The sequence below is a fragment of the Copidosoma floridanum genome, unplaced genomic scaffold, assembly GCF_036245765.1.
Source record: "Copidosoma floridanum isolate Cflo_tuat_1 unplaced genomic scaffold, Cflo_Japanese_pri ptg000030l, whole genome shotgun sequence".
NCBI classification, from domain to species: domain Eukaryota; kingdom Metazoa; phylum Arthropoda; class Insecta; order Hymenoptera; family Encyrtidae; genus Copidosoma; species Copidosoma floridanum.
The window spans coordinates 13860328-13878357 of record NW_028321907.1 but is presented as its reverse complement, the minus strand read 5'-3'; the positions used below and the strand labels follow the sequence as shown (position 1 = coordinate 13878357).

The 18030-nt window shown below is 38.7% G+C and overlaps 1 protein-coding gene across 1 annotated transcript in view; it reads right to left on the bottom strand.

Annotated features, from left to right (window-relative positions):
- LOC106645572 (lachesin-like) overlaps positions 1–18030 on the bottom strand; it is a 155033-nt gene that overhangs the window by 34766 nt on the left and 102237 nt on the right. The window contains exon 2 of the mRNA XM_089597195.1: positions 13797–13891. Coding sequence (XP_089453321.1) covers positions 13797–13835 — 39 coding nt within the window. The 5' untranslated portion in view covers positions 13836–13891. The remainder of the gene's footprint in view (positions 1–13796; positions 13892–18030) is intronic.

Here is an 18030-nt window from a genome sequence, read left to right as displayed (position 1 = left end):
GTGACTGTAGCCCAACTTATTTCTGGGCAAATTCTCTATCACCAGTTGCCACCCCCACCCACACCCGTCCTTAGCCCGTTAACGTACGCGTGCATGATTTTCTTTAGAGGTTGAGAGTGAGAGAACAAAAGTATGTAGATCCTTTTCAGAAGCCGATCTTGTGATCCTTTTGAAAGACACAGAACGACCTTCCAGCAAAGACGAGCCTCCCCCCCCCCTCAGACGCCAGAAAGAACTGCTTGCGCGTTGCAGACAGAAGTGAGTTTACGAAAGATGTTTTTTTAAATGAATGAAGATTGTTTTTTTATCCATCTGTTTCTCGGAAAACCGTATTAGCAATTTTTCGATGTTTTTGCCTGGTGTGCATCATTGTTTTAATTATAAATTCATCCAATGATAATAACAGCACATAAAAAAATATTCATATACATTATTAAAGATGTTTTATCACTCACCATGAAGTACCAACGTTGGTATAACTTTTTAATTGAAAATATTAGGAATAGTCTCGCGTTTCTTCTTGAGAGATTAATTAAAAATTTTAAAGACGTTTACATCAGGCCATCCATTATAACTCATCTTCATTCTCTCGACGTAAGGATAGCTCGTTTACTCAGCTAAAAATGGACGATGAAGCGAAAGAAATAATAATTTACGAGTTCACTGAAACTATCGATAAAGATAATATTTCATGAATTTTAAGACTGTTTTTATTAAAATAAGCATGTTTATGAACTTGGAAATGATCATTTTACGAATTTTTCAACACATTGAGATGAATTTTAATTTTACCAAACATAAAGTACATTAGTTTTACTGGAAAAAACTAAGTCAAATGCTGGTTTAGAAAATGCGATGGAAAAAAACGTTTTCCGGCACAAGCAGTACATCGTATATAAATTATAAACCACAAACAAAATAATACCTAAAATAATAGGATAGGACAAAAATCTCCGAAAGAGTCGATTTACCTGTGTAAAAAGTATGCAAATTGGCGAAAAGTATAAGAGGCGAAGAAGATCCGTCGTTGGAGCGTCGCTCATCGCGCGACCGACGTAATTTATTATCCCGCGACCGAAGTTGGAACGTCCGCGCGGTACGAAAGTGGAAAATGGTTATTTGTCATCTACAACGCTATCGTAGTTATGACGTCATCGTGGGAAGAGAAAACGAGCAAATGAGAGGGCAGGGGAGGTGCAGTGGCGTGTGCCATTTCAAGAAATAAATGGAGTAATTAAAACGTCGGCGCACGCTGCGAGAGACTTCGCGCCACTGCGAGTACAGTCCGGCGTCTTTGCTCAAGAAGGCGCAGTAGGGGAGGGTAAGAGAGGTTGGGAGCCTGCACGACGATAAATCTTTATTTTAAAATAATTTAACGCCCGTCATATATTTGCACTTCGATGACAGCCAGGAGACCCGGGCACGTATTTGAAATACCCGCTCCACTGCAATCTCGGAGCTTTTTTTTTCTCTCTTTCTTGCCCTCGCACGTGTACTGCTTTCATTAGTTTGTAAATGGCTTTGCCACCGATAGCAGTTTGAAATATTTAAATTCGTTTCGGCAATTGGAATTTCTATGGACGCATTTGTACTACTAAAAACGCGAACTTTTGGTCAAATTAATTTCGTTGATTATAGTGCGTAATCACTTCAGTAATTGTGGAATACTTGTTAATTAGTTCGGAAATTTGCGTATGAAACATCAAGCAGCATAAAATTGTTGTTCTATTACGATGTCGATCAAAGTCATCTTCTGAAAGTGGATTTAGATAAATTGAAATCAAGTACTTATTAAATAATTGTTTCATACTATTTTAAGGAGGATTAGGTTCAAATCATCAAATGATCCTAAATAACAAAGTCTTAATGAGTTTAAAAACTGTAATTGTTCGACGTTTATCAAAATGGTCGACCATTTCACAGGGAATTCCACGAAACGGTGTGTAATGAATTTAACTGATGTCAAGCTACCACTTCGCCAATACAAGACGAATTATACCAACTGGTAATTAGAAAAAAAAAAATCATGTTAGGATATAAAAATTCAATCATCGGTCACCAACGTTAGAATCTATCCAAGAGTTATACTCATCCCCAATGGTTCATTAAAATAAATTCTCCTTCTCCCCAGATCTTTTGAAAGGCAAGCCGACCAATCCCACGTCCTCCTTTGCTCATTGAAACTCTTTGCCATGCAGTCTCCTGCGAAACTTCTTCCTCCACTGTGTCTATATACGTGTACATATATACCTAAAATACAGCACAGGAGAAGCAGCCAGTGTCCCCTCGAGCTAGCAGTTTCAGTATTTTCAGTTCTCATCATCTCGTTTCCCTCGTTGGCAGGATGACGAAGACGACGAATTGCTATCCAAAGTGCAGCGACATTCTCAGAAAAGACGATGACGGAGACGAGACTCAAACGCGTTTTCATCGGACTACTCTACTCCACTTCTGAGCAGTGTAATAATCTTGCGAGTACCCCTGGAGAGGCAGCCCTTGGGGCAACTTCAATATTCCTCCGCGGCGGAAAAGAGCGTATTCCTACTAATACAGAGACGTTGCAGCGTCGGTTCTTGTGTTTCTAGGTTTGCGTGTTACCTAGAGCTAATTACGCGCTAACTATTTTGTTAGTCCGTTCGAATTTCCCATCAGACTGGCAGCCGAGAATTTCTTTTTCTTATTACTCGCCTCTCCGTTTCCTCGTTCTGTCCGTAGTGGCACCCACGATAAATTCGTTCCATTACCTACTTTGTTAAGGAATCCGAGAGAACTTATCTCTCTCCCTCCCCCTCTTCTCTCTTACGGCGCGAATACGAAGAGGAGGGTCATTTGTCACTTTCCATTGCGTCAAATGCAACTTGACACCCAAGTTTCTCGCTCGCGCTCGTTTCAATTAGGTTGCTCCCGAGCGAGATGCACTTATCCGCCTTACCCTGTGAAATCTCATTTTTTATTTTTTCTTATACTATCATACGCATGTATATAAATTTTTTTTTTTTCAAACTAGCTGTGCTTTTTTTATCTTCATTTCTTGAGATATGAAAAATTCAATAGCTCGGCAAAAAAATATTTTGGGAAAGGAAAAGAATTTTTATTATTCATTGAGGCACAGATAAGAGAACGACAGTTTCGTCGATTAGTAAACGATGAATCTAATTTCGGACTAACAAACGAGTCCGTTGTTAATACGCAAGATTCAACTGACATATTCTAATTTTACATTTTGGTGAGCTATTATTTTAAATGCTACCAGTCGAACCAACACGAAATGACAGAGATAATTGAATACCCAGGCTTGCTATTTTTTATTTAGATTGACAATACAAGCAGTGCAGCTCTACGGACGGAGAAAATTATGATAATATTTAATGTGCCACACACAACGGAGGGAGAAAAATTGATTAGCCGGCTGTTTAAAATTTATTTTTAGTTTAATACCATCATGATATATCCTATTGATTGGATAGTACTACTTTTAGCCCAAATTATATTCAAGATTATTTAACTAGTTAAAAAGACAATCGATTATCTCGATAAGAGAAAGCCTCAATCTTAGAAGAAGAAAAAAATTAAAAGCCTAGATTGCAGAGATCTTACATAGGCCGTATAAAGACTAAAGGACAACAGCCCGGTGAGTAGTATTATATTTGGACTTGGGAAATATAAAGTTATGCTTTTGTTCTATTAAGTGGTTGAGTGCAGGTCACTAATGGTGATGCAAACAAAGATTTACTCATCAGATAAATCAACAAAGGAAAAATAGAAAGTGGGATCAATGGACCGACTGAGTTACTAAACCAGGATGCTTGAGTGGTAAATGACCGGGTGAGTGCTACACCAGACTTGAACTTATGTAAAACGTAGAAAAATGAAAAACAATCGTTATTTAGTTGGTATATGCAAATACCAACAGACAAAGATTGTCAGCGAACGAGAAAAAAAGTGCAATCCACAATGGCCCGCAAAAAAACGTACAAGTCATGCAAAAAATGACTCATACACCAATCTCGAGGGGGAGAGAGAAAGACAAAAATCCTGAGGTATCCTCCCCTTTTAAATTGTTTTCGCGTAAATTCCTCACTCACTTTCTCTCTAGCTCTCTTTTCGATCAATCACCGGGTAGCTCGTCAATTAAGTCAGAATTTTCTATCTTTTTTTCCTTTGGTTGCAGTACACGTGTATTCGCGTCGGGAACTGCAGTAGTTTCACAATGAAAAACAAACAAAAAACAAATCTCCCAGCGAGCGTGCTTGGCTCCGCTGTTCGCTTGGCTCTTGTTGTTCGTAACCCTCCTCTTTTACAAATATACGTGGACACACCGGATATATATATACTACAACTAGCTGGCTTTACAGTATAATGTGCGCCGAATATAGGTATAATAGAAGAGCCGTATGCAGCCAGTACAGTGTGGAGCCTCGAGGCTAGCTCTCCATCGGCGCGCGTTGTAATGGACACGCGCGTAAATTGCTTCTCGTTGATCGATGAGCGTGTATGTACTATGTGTGCATCCAAGTTAATCTTGCGCACGGAATCTCCTCCCTTCATCCCCCACCTGTTCATCCTGTAGGACTGACGTCTCGCTCGTGCGTTCTGGATTTCCGCCACTGCGTGTACGTACATACAAATGCACACAAAGGCACGTTATAGATATACGTGTACTATTGGTATACATCGACGCATAGTCACACATGTGGATCCAAGTGTGGATCTATATCCCAAATGATGCCGTGTGTCATCAACCAACACATATCCATTGATTGTGCATAATCACCGCCGAGATAAGGGCGGAGAGCAGCGCGCGACTGGAGGTACAGATAGATAGATAGATGGATACAATCTAAGCGATGCGTTCAGTTGCGTAAACAGACTAACTCGCGTGCCTCTAAACAGCCAGATGCAGTTGTCTACCCAGCCTGTACTTACGTTCGTTTATAACGAATGTACATACATTTGGGTGGGCTTGGGTGGCTTCTTATGCACTGCATCACATATGCGTTGTTGTGCCAGGATGACTATGTTTCTATAGAATATGTGTGTATGTACCCGTGCTCATCCTAACTATATGTATGTATGGAAACCGGCCGAGCGTTCATCAGTGCCATGGGAGCTGTGCACAGAGCCATGTAGATTATTATACGAGCTAAGCCTTGTTTCGGGACTTACATCTGCACACGTGTAGCAGACTCAATATCTCGATGAAAGTCACGGGCACCGGTCCGGAGAAAATCATCGGGGCTTTAGTTACTTTCTATAGGCATGGGTCATGATGATATCCGATCCACAGAAGGCGTTACGATAATCCTTGCCGACGACACGCGACGTCTCGTATCGTTGTACTCTGACAGGCCTGCGATGCTGAAGCTTCCTGATGATCGCTCCTCTTAAGCTTGAATGTTACAGAGATGACGCGAAATCGTCGTACTAGCAGATATAAATGGCAAATGCAATAATAAGTTACTTGCTACAGTCGCTCAATGGAGTTTGATCAAAGAAAGTTCTATGCTGTGTCATCACATTGTTCGTCGAGCGTTTTTTTTTTCAACAACTGCACCTTTTTTCTCCATGCAGAGTATAAAATGAAGTATCTATCACGAACGAAGTTTATTCCATGCTGAGGGCTCCCGATACCCATGGAATAGTGGTGGACATTTGATAAAATGAAGCACTTCACGATACAAAACCAATTTTCGTTCGTTTCCCATCCCTGGAATTGGATGAGGTTGTGATGTCCTCTTCGATTGCTGCAAATTTTCATGATTAAAAAAAGCTATCAATTCACCTTTTTGCTCAAGAGTAATAAAAATAATAATTAACTCGACTGTGACGTTCATGTCGAAGCATTTTTGAAAATGAAAATTCGACAATGCCGACAATCAATACTTTTGACGAAGCATTTCCAGTGATTAGTGCTATTGAACCGGCCTCCTGCACTATAAAGTTTCTGAAACAAGCCCAAAAGAGCCCACCCATGGCTACGGATAATTGAATTTTTTTTCAAACATCACGAGCCACGCAGCAGTAGCTTTTGGCTTCAGCAAGTTCACACGGCGTTTATTCGTCATAATGATTTTCATCCATTTACAACTCAATTGACTTACTCAGCTTGCTCGACCCCCTTCTCTCGTTAATTCTATTAGAAAAAGTTTTATCTCACGGGTAGCTGGCAAAAAAGTGGACGAGCAGACATGCACTAACCGAGCTTAATTTTTTTTTTTTTTTCAAAGCAGAGACCGGACCTTCACGTAAAGGCCGGTCGGTTCAAATGAATATTTTATTGTCGAGCCGGGCGTGCGAGTTCTCTCGCCCAGAGTGTGCGCAAAAACGCTTAATTTTCGAATCTGCGATGGAAGGGGTGAGAGTGAGGGGTTCGTAGACGTATAGAGAACAGCTCTCGAGTTCCCCTTTTTTCTCCTCGCACCGAGAGGGTTAGATGTGGAGACTCTGGCAAGGAAGTGAAGGAAAAAAAGGATACGCGCTTGATATACACCAGCAGCACGTACGAGGTGAGCGTGTGAGTATGTGTAAATTACGCGGATTTTCGTCTGCGCCGTAAATACTTGGTTATCATAGCCGGAAGTGCGGGTCGTGCCCCTCGTGCCCTGCTCGGCCTTTTCCTCTTCCTCTCTAGGTACGAGCGACAAGCATCCTGGTCGGATTTTCCTGTATGAAAAGGGGAAAAAACTGAACGCGTAAGTTGAATATCAAATGCACTGGTTTATACTCTCGCCCCTCCTCCCCCCCGCCAGGTTCTTTCTTCTGGTACTAACAGCTCTCTCTCCCTCTTTTGAAACTTTCATTTAACCCGCTCGTAATTAATATTCTTTTCGCATTAGCTCGGAGGGTGGACCACTTGCGAGAGTTAAAGATGAATGAAGAGCATGGAGGAGCTTGCATGCTCTGCGTACTGCTGATTAAACGCTCACATGCAGGGAGAATGCGGCATATGCTTGCTCTTTTCCTCTTTTCTACGTCTGGTGACGCGAGGATGATACAAAATTTCATTTCCTTGCCTCTTTATTACCTTACAAAATTAAAAAAGATACGTTTCGAGAGTAGCATCCAAAAGATCAATTATTTTTTTGGGAAAATCTTATGGAAAATTCGTTGTCTAAAGACAGATGTGTGTGCATATCTTTTTTTATATAAAAAATTGTTTTTGTCACTAGTAGGTACATGTGAAGCTTACTGAAATTGAGACTTGAACTCTAAAAAACACCTTTTGATTGCATTGATGTGATTGAATACTTTCCAATTCGCGTACTAAGAAATGGTCAAATTTTTAAAAGGACGTACTTACATAGCCTACGTATTTGAAACAAATTACAGCCTTATTAAAAATAAAAAAGTAAAATCCCGAAAAAATCCAAAATGACAATTTTTTGAATTTTTATTCTAGCTGTATAAGTAAAGACCAGTGATCAATAAAGCCCTTGAAGATAAAACTGATCGTTTTAAAAAAAATCGTAAACGAGACTTACGATGTACATGGTTCGGACATCAGCTCTTTGAACTAAAAATATCATTGGGATCTTTTCCTGCATAAATATAAAATTGAACGGGACAGAGCAAAGTACCATCGCAGAAAAACGAGCGTGACGCTACTGACCGGCATCGTGTTATAAAATTAAAGCGGTACAATTAAAATTCAAACGATGCAAACAACTCACTGCTGGAAAAAGTCGCACCTCACTCTAGACTGGGAGCTGTGTGAAGTGTCCGTACATATCAGTCGTATAACGCACGTGGGATATAAAAATGTGCTGTTTTATACACATAGGTGCAATTAATAGTCCCGAGAGCAAATACATCCAGTAATGGTCGTACTGTAGCGTACTCGTAGAGCATCTCGCGACTTGAAGTCCTGGCGTTAATATAGTTCTCGCGTGCGGTCCTACCCACGTGGGTGTACGACAATAACTCGTCTACACTGCGATTTTCGTGTACGCATGCTCTGCAGGCCCTAATAGTGGTAGATTGATTATGTTATTTCCCCTTCATCATTATAATAACCATGTGGTTTCTCTTCGTTTCAATCATTCAACGATACCTCGAATAGAGCATTAATTCCGGAAGCTAAAATATGTAACAATCTCAGTAGAAAATCTTCTGTAATAATCTCAAGAAAAACAATCAATCACGATCCGATGACAACACGTATTTGCTGTGGCTTTATTCCCTACTCATTCTCTCTAACAATATTATTCCCACTGTCAGATAAATACCAATAGTAGAGCCTAACAACGCGTTAAATAAGACATAAAACAGGTAAAAGAAAAGAAAAAGAAGAGTCTTAAAAAATGTATAGACATTGTGGATAAAAGGAAAAAAAAAAGATAAAAGACCAAAAGGAAAACGAGGACGAGATAAAATCCGACCGAGAGTGCTCTCCAGTAGTAGTAGTAGTAGTAGTAGTAGTAGTAGTAGTAGTGGTAGGTGGGTAAGCTCGAGCCTCATCATCGCAAACGAGCGGCTGCAGAGGTGTCGTAATCCCGGGGCGCGTGTCAGCCCTGCTCCGTCCGTTGCTCCTCTGTTATCCGTCATCTTAATGCACAGCTGGAACACGTGAACTAACTCGAGCTTATAAACGACACGATTATTCCTGTTATATCCATCTCTCTTTTTCCCCACATATCGTCCGTTTCCCGGTATACATACCTTCGCTACCACGTGCCAACCATTGCCTACGCTGACCGGAGCTAAGGGCCACCACCTACGATCCATTTGAAATTCATACCGCAGCTTCCAAGAGTTCCAAGTAACACAGAGCGAGAGAGAGAGAGAGAACTCAAGCGCTTTTCAATATTTCCACCATAGGTTGCTACCAGCAATGGTCACTTTTACCCTCGATGCATGTCATACATGAGAGTCCACCTGTTCTCTCTCCATGTGCACTGGCAGACCGTAACTCATATCGCTGGGAACTCCTGCGAATGTTGCTTTCAGTTTTCAACGATGGTTTATGTATATACATGCTTAATACACCGATATCTTATGCTCCCTTAAACTCTTTTTTGCTACTTTACTATGGAGCTTGTTAAATTATTGAAAGTACTGCGTATTTTTACTACATAGCTTTTTCTTCGATGAAAACGAAATCGCATACGGCGCATACAGTACGGCGAAAGGATTTTCTATGATACACGGTAGAATAATCGTACGAAAAGGTTTTTGCTGCTTTTCAAATTCAATCTGGCTGCTTTCATTGTGAAGTACACGTTCCAATTGCACAATTTTGACGAAAGGACGTACTCGTGTAAAATTAACACTTCATATGAATACGTTGCGAGTATTAAAAATAAACTCATTAAATTGCATTACACTTTGTTTGCATCAAATGTATTTTATTTATCATGAATTCATTTGAAAATTATGAGAATAAGGTCAGACAGACACGTGGTCATAAATTGTCGGACTTTTCATGTGAAAACACAAGCTTTGCTCCTCAAACAGTACGCACAGGATGCTTTTCAATAATTAACTCGTAATAATGAAAGAATAAGCTGTCTCATAATGATATATATTACAGTCAAAATTAAATACCTACTATCTGGATTACGAGTCATCCAAGCTTATTTCATTACCATTCATACGAACTCAGCTAGCAGCCATAATGCCGAGAGTAAAATCGGAATGATTAATATTTTACCGCGTCGTTATAAACGTGTATTATACAGCACACGTACAAGTATACGTAAGTATATACAGGAATAAAAGCGAAAATCACGATTACGTTCATTTAAATGCATCGCAGCCATCGCGCGTGTGTGCTCTTTGATGTTGAATTTGTAGCAAAACGAGCACCAAATTATCACCATCATCATCATCTCCATCTTTGGAATTATAGATACAAGCCGAGTCTTGTTAATATCTATTGACACTCAAGTTATATAATACTCCAGCATTACCTAAGAAGAGCAGTAGAAGCGCGACCTCCGTATACTCAAGGAGAAAGCAGAGCTATCTGATAAGAGAGAGATTCCCGAAGGAGCTCTGCAGTGAATCAGGTGTATCCGCAAGCTTAAATGATAATGCACGGGAATTCCAAGGCTTTATACCCTCACGAATCATAACAATGGCGGCGAAGGCCCTGTAAGCGCACACCTTGAGAATACGTGTTATACTGTTGTGTAAGTAATTAAATGTTCAAACTTAGCGATGCATTAATGCCAATTGTACTTAACGATCTTACAACGGTTCGATATTAATTATCAAAAATTACTTGTACTTGATTTTGGATTTTACAATGAGCACAATGAAAAAACACTCTGTGCATTACTATGGTAAACATTAAATTTTCCATTCGTACTTTGCTACTGTGAACAGCTCAGATGCGTAAATGGGTATGTTGATGGCAAATACATTTAATATGAAAATGGCACTCGTTAAGCTTAATAGCATTGCTCAGATTTACGAGTTGCGGGTAAACTCATGAAATTGTATTGAAATAATTTTATTTACATGCTTTCAACAGTCATTAACAAGGCGGAAATGTTATTAAAAATTTCAAAAAGAAGAAAAAGATGGTACCACTGTTAATGACTTTAAAAATAATTAGTACATATTATATAGATATTCCTTGCATACTATTATAAGGTAACATTGTAGAACAGTTGAGCACATAATAAAAAAATGTTAAAAAAGCCTCATTTATATAGGTGTTTTTTTAAATAAGAGCACATAATATACGGAGGAGACGTAGCGATCCCTCTGTCGTAGTCGCAGAACCATCAGAGCCCCACGTAAGGACGCGCGGAGCAGAAATCATCGAAATTGAAATGGCACAGTAGCAACACAACAGCCGCGTGGCGATAGCGATAGTTGCTGTTGGAGGTCTGGAAAGGCACGTTCCGACCGCATTACCGTATATATTCCTATCCAGATAGTCACACAAACGCACACCCACACGTAGCACGCAAAGGGCAGAACAACAATTCATTTTGGTTGTGCAATCGCAACCCGCAGCTACTATAGCGTCTCCCTTCCTTCGACAAACGGAAAAGGTTTATAGGGGAAGCTCCAGCGCTGGAAAGTTTCAGCAGTGATTTCCAAATGTTGGAGGAGGGTGTTATGTGGGCATTTTTATGCCCTCGCACACACACACGCTCGCGTGCGCGGGCTGATAAATCATCGCGACCCCTGTTATAGATCATGGGAGCGTTGAAAAATAAATTCGGCTCGACGATTACGTGCTGCGCGAGATTCTTCCCGTGCGTTAAGCTGGGCTTGCACTAATTAATGCGCCGAGGGACGCCCTCACTCTGTGCGAGTGTACGATTTTATTGCTCGAGTATATTTTTCGTTTATGAAGCAGAAACATGGCGTTATTATTGCTTGATCTCTGAGTCGCGGGGCAAGGGTGATTTTTGCCGATTGGTCGTTATTTTCATTGTTTTGTTTGCGAATTTTGCGAAAATCAGTGCTAAAGAGGATTTATTGTTGGCAAAAATGAATGATAGTGCTATAAGCAAGTGAACACTTTTTATGTCTACTTTGTGCAGCAAGAGATTTTTTTACGTGATAGTCTCTCAGTTTTTATGAGTGCTGATTTCGTTGGTGGACACAATTTTCAATTCAAAAACAGTAGCAATTAGCAGTTTGACTTATTTTTCCATGAATATTTACTGATTGAGACAAATAATATGTTCTCACTTAAATGTACGTAAATCGCACTTGATTAATAGATGAACATTTACTCAAAATGATATCTGTGTTCTGATATTTTTCAATAAATTGCTATTTTTATGTACGAAGAATCGTGCGGTGCAAAAAAAAAGCATTTGATGCGCTGGTCTTTTAGTATAAGGGAAAAAAAATCTCTACTCATAAAGATTCAAACAATAGAAGCAGTCTGAAAAGCCAATTTCCATGTCTACTCCATCCTTGAATTTCAATTACTAAGCCATGGAAATTGGGACGAATACACACGCACATACTCACGTATGAGAAGATGGATGGGAAAACCCACCATTATCCGAAGAGGATTCATATTCAAACATTTACTAGGTACATACAGACCCAAGAGAAAAAGATTCGCAATTTTTCACGAGACGCTTGGCTGATCTGCGAAAAGATTAAAGCTCGAAAGGTCAGAATCTTTGGGGGACTACTCACGGGTCAAGACCCGTCGGAGGTTAAGGATTTGGTGAGACAAGTTTTCTCTTAGTGATGAAGAGTGATTTACTAATGAATTACTAATTCAATTAACTAGAGCTCATGGTGAGCGTAAAGATGAAATGCAATAGTATTTCGGAACAGTTGAAAATTCAGAAAACTTTTTTACTACAAGGTGCTTGTTCGCGTCGAAATATCAACTTTCATCAAAGTTTTTAATAAAAAAATTAAGATCCTCTTCTTGTAAGTTCACATATGGTATTTTAAATAGTACATCTTATTAAAATTTCCATCAATAAGAATTTGATTTTTTTTTCTACAAAATTTCAATAGAGTCATTGCATAAGTTTGTCCAAAAACTGCCGGTCAATCAGTGAAAAGCATCATTTGACTACTTTCTACTCGTACTGAAAAGAAAATTTACTTTAATTTGTTAAATATTTATTATTAAATTTACGAAGTGTCTAGAAGAAAGCAAAAGTATCAACTAATTATATGATCGAAGTTAACAACAGCTCAACTCAACCATTCGTTCTCTACGGAGACTTTGACGATAGCTAGTAAAACTTGCTGTGCATAAGTACACACAAAAGCATTATTGATTGCACTGTGCAAAAAAAAAAAAAAAAAAAGTCCCGGCGTAATAAGCCACGACAACGATGTCATGCTCACACTCGGTGCAGCTAGACGGCAAAGAAGACCGCCAGAATAAAGAGCACAAGCTCTGCAGGGAAAAGGTGCTTTCAGACAGAAAGAGAATTGTCGCCGAAAGCTCAGTCAAACGATGAAAGAGCGAAGTAGAGGAACAATGACACTGGATTCCAGTCTAACGGCTCTGGATAGTGAAGCTACACCAGTCAGGAAAAAATATTTGTCGTAGTTGCGTTGCTGTTAAAAAGAATATGCCAGACCTGATCAAAACTACTTGAATCGATAATGCCACGCGAAAATTTATTGAAAGCTTTCTTTCTTGTTTTCATTCAGAATTTACAGGATATTTTTAGTGATTGTCACTTCTCACAAGCTTTTTTTCTTTGACTAATTCCTTTCTTTTCCCACTGCAACCGTACAAGTGTACACTTTACCATCGTATTTTCAGCCATATCAGTTACATTTTAAGTATTTGAAAAAACTCTAACTGTTATAAATATATTTTTAAAACCAGCAAATACTAAGGGTATACAATATTCAATCAATCGACACTGCGAGTAGTTTAAGGCATGTGGTGACGATTTCTAATTTTAATATAAACTATTTTATAGTAGTGTTGTAAAAGCCTATGAGTTCACTAACAACTGCAGTAGCTCTATTAAATACAATAATTTTTCTTTTTAAATTGATACGAGTACGAGAAAGCTTAAAAATGCTTAGTAAAAATGTGACATACAGTTTCAAGACATTTTATTACAAGATAAATCAATTTTTCCGTTTAAAAAAATTTTCTTTGGTATGATGTAGAGGTCTATTTACCCTGTTAATGATAGATCTACTTGACTCTTCTTATAGCGCTTATTTTTACTGTTACGAAACATGTAAATATTTTCAGGGTAGATACAATAATACGCACATAATTTATGAATTAATTATTATTAGAAGTTTGGGCAAAACGAAAGATTTTATTCCAACTACTGATGAAAGCCCTAGAAATCAACACATGTGTATGGAACTACGTATGCACTCACCTTATAACCACCGAGATCTAGCACGGTACAGCTGAGCATGACCTCTCTGCCGACGGGAGCCGTCACGTTTGTTATTGGCGCCTTGAAGTTTGGATCTGTAAGAAGCAGAGGAGAGAGAAAATTAAATACGTGATTGACGTGCGTGTGCCATGTGTGTGAGCTGGCGCAATTAGACTTAAACGTAAGAAACGTAGGAATAGCTTAAAGCTATTAAATACTAGTGAATATTTTTTAGTCAGCAATGTTTCGTCGGCGCACAATAGCAGTTTTTATTTTAATGAAACTAATAACAGTAAGGCTAGCTTAAAAAAATTTAACTGTTTCAAACCTAATGCTGCTAAAGTATAGGTATATTGTATTCAAAGCCAAAGAGTTACAGTAGCGTTTGATACATTAGTTATGTTTTTTGTTAAATTGTTCATACTTCAGTGAATTTAAAGAGAAAAACGCTTCCCTTCTAAAAATACTTATATTTATTAAAATATATAAACGTATTTTTTTTTTATACAATTGCTGAAATCGGACAGCGTTAGTCTTTCCTAATAATGCATTAATGATTTAAAAAAGCCAATAATGATTAAATTAATAACTTGTGCTCAATGAAAGCAGCAAAGCTAAAGACAGACAGGCGTTTAGATGTGACGAATTTCTCAGCAACACTAGCTGCAGCTCTCCACGTAAAGTTGTTATAGCGCAGTGCACGACTTCGTAAGAACGAGGCCAAATAGGAATAGTGGCAATATGAATTTCTAGGCAAGTCCTAGAGTAGGAGCCAGTAGTAGTTCAGTGGGGCTAGGGTGAGAGGGTTACAAATGCTTTCATAATGAGGGCACAGGGAGGGGGACTTAATTCTATCGTACATCTACATCTATCGACGCGCATCTGAGAAGCTCACGAATAGAAGGGAAAATTCGTATTAGCTCGCAGCATGCACATGTTGATGGATCGACGAGAAAGGGGTAGCGGCAGCAGCAGAAGGAAGGGAACAGCAAAAGAGAGAGAGAGAGAGAGAGAGAGAGAGAGAGAGAGAGAGAGAGAGAGAGAGATAGTTGGTAGAGAATCAAGAGGAAAGAGACGCGTGTCCCTATACTTCACTTCAAATGTGATTGCCTAAATGCTCCGCTTACTTTCGCCTCGAGAGTCCTCTGTCAAAACAGTCTCTGCTGGAGCTCGACGGATATATATTTACGAGCTGGGACGTGTATGCTTGTAAGTTGTGTGTACACACACGTGTGGAGAGAGTTGCCCCCTTATTCGATCGGCTCTTGTCAGCCTTAACGTGATTTCCGAACCCCTCGACGGCAATATTAGAAGGCCTATAAACGAGGTGCTTTGTACTTTTAACGCGTACCGTGCATTTGTCACTCCCAGTTGTGCGATCTCCGTCTTCTCTGAGCACGAGGCTCTATTTTACTTTTACTTTATTTATTTATTTATTATTATTTTTTTTTTATCCCTGACTGTGGGTGCAAGGTGAAGTTCTGTGATTGATCATTTTTTTTATTGCAAGCTACACATTCAATTCTATGAAAGTAACACTGTATATTGTATCATTTTTGCATTTGTTTCTGATAGAATCATCGATGAAAATGTTACCTTTGTTTGTAACATGTTGTATAGGAAAAGAAACATGAAGTAAAAGTTCGGTGAAAGTTCAAAACACTTGGATGGAACAGTTTTAGAAAGAAAATTTTGCACATAGTTTGTACAAAAGTTTTATAAAGTAGAACTTGAAAGGGCTTATCAATATTTATTGAACTGGAAAGGAACTGATTAACAACAGTAAAAAAAAATATTTGGCCGGATCCTCTACTGGAATGCATTACGATTAAGCTATACCTGAATTTTACGTTGAGTTTATGACGTCTTCAACTCCGAAACAGAGAACTTATAGCAACCTTTAAGCATTATTGGATGAAAAGTATTGCAAAATTATAGTTATATATAAATAGTTAAGTTGATTATTCAGAAAATAGAGCATAATGTCCAAACTTTCATTAAAATCACACTACGTTCTAGCAACTTAACAAAGTACTTTTTTTACATCTATAAAACATGAACAAATGAGAATATTGTTTCATTAATTTTATTCCTATTTTTTTTAAAGGCAGGTGCGAACAACCAAAATTACGTAGCAATGTTTTTTATTATTTAATCTGCGAACAAACTAAAATAAAAAATGAATTTTTGAGAGATTTGACAATTAAATAGAAGTGTGAGAATTCTATGAGTAACAAAAACAAATCGTTGACGATAACGTGCACTAGAAACTTTCTTTATAGTTGCATCATAAGCGTATCTCTAAGAAAATTAATCATCAGTACAATACATTTTCTTTTACTACAAGACACAAGAATATTATTTGAAAAGTAATTATTTCCAACTTCATTCTTATTTACATAGTAGCTGAATTTTTTAAGTAACGTTGTCGGATAGTTGAGCAAATCTTATTACGTTTAGCAGGCAAGAATAATTTAAGCAGCTGCTACTCAATTTAGATTTCTCACTCTCGTAAAGCACAGTCTTGTTCAGTCTTGTTCGTATTATTGAAGACAAGACGTGGTTTTTATTTCAATATTTTTTACATATTATCTTAATTCGTTGTGTCGTTGATTGAAATAGGTCAAGTGAATTGTTTAATTGTATGTTAGAATTTTTAAAAAATCTATTGCATTAACTACCAAATAAACCAATACGAAATGAATTCACAAAATAATTATAATAATTAAATAGCTATTAAATTGAAAAATGTTTTTAAAAAAGATTTGCATTATTAGTGCAACATGAAGGTTGCATGGGGTAAGGTTTAGTATGCTTGAAAATACCTATAGAAAATTAAAAAAAATAAAATAAAATAAAGTTTGAATGATAACAGTAAAATTTTATGACTCTGATTTTCTACATACCCTTTTTTAAATTGTATTTGTTTTTAAATAACTACAATATATTCTGACATTAAAAAATTGCTCGGCAAAAACTTCTCATCAACATTTCGTACTTATATTCAATAGTTTTAATGCTAATAAATGAGAAAAATATAGATAAATTTCCGATGCACTGATTGAAAACTTATGAATGAAAAATAATTAATAAAGAAATAACAGAATTTATCATTCTCATCTCACATACCGTACGAATCTCAAAGCGCACAACTCTCGACTGGCAAACAGGGTACAAAAGGGTATAAAGATACGAAGCTAAACTCGGGCCACTCAATTTTCGGCAACGTAACGCAGACTACTCTCTTCCTCTCCGTTCTTTCCTCGTGCATGAAATACGCAATGAGGATATCTCGGCGACTTTCCGCTCCCTGCGGTCTCCTTAAGCGTCCCCGGCTCACTTCCAAGAGCGCGGCAGCACCAGAGCCTCGTATTTGGAATCCGGACGTCTTTATGGTTGCGGAGGCGAATATTCGCCGCAGGTCTCCGCGTTGCCAACGAAAAAGGGGATGAGATGTGGGAGGCGAAAAAGAAAGAGGCGGCGCGAGGAAAAGCAAACCAGAAGAAACTCTTTCTTCGGGGGGCGCGGGAACTTTCTTTCTCACCAGGCTTGTCCTATAAGTTAATTTCCCAAAGAATTTCGGGAATCAAGCCAAGTTACCTGCACCTACGCGAAGAGATTTCCTCTTTCTCTTTTTCTTTGCAAAAATGAAGAAAAAAAAAAAAAAAAAAAAAAAAAAAAAAAAAAAAAAAAAAAAAAAAAAAGGGGAAGACGAGAGAATAGACGCTGATGGTACGTGGAGGGAGGAACAGGAGGTAGGGGCAAAAGTTACAACAGCACGGCTCCTTCTGCTCTTTCGGATGCATCGTTTCTCTCCAATTTTTTCGGACTCGATAAAACGTAAAAATGACCGAATGTAATGGCACTCGCTCGATAAACATTAATCGCGAGATCGAGCGTGACTGCGCCGTGGTCACCGGGATAGTTCCGGTTCACCGTGCGATTTATTCTGCTGCGAATTTACTCCCGGCGTAATGGCGTGGGTGAAATCTCGCGGAACGTAATATTGCACCAGGGCGCCTGTGCACCGGATTTTTTGGCCTCCAAATCCGTCCCCCGCTTCTTCGCGTGAAATTTGTATTTCCCTTGTTTTTCCTCGCGCACGGCTCTCAGACGCAGTAGATTTTACTTTGGTCCCCGCGCTATGCGTCACATTTGAGTATGAGCGGATATGCCTTTGTGAGAGCATACTGGGGCGCATTCGTTTCATCAAACAGCTGCCTGCTTTCGCATT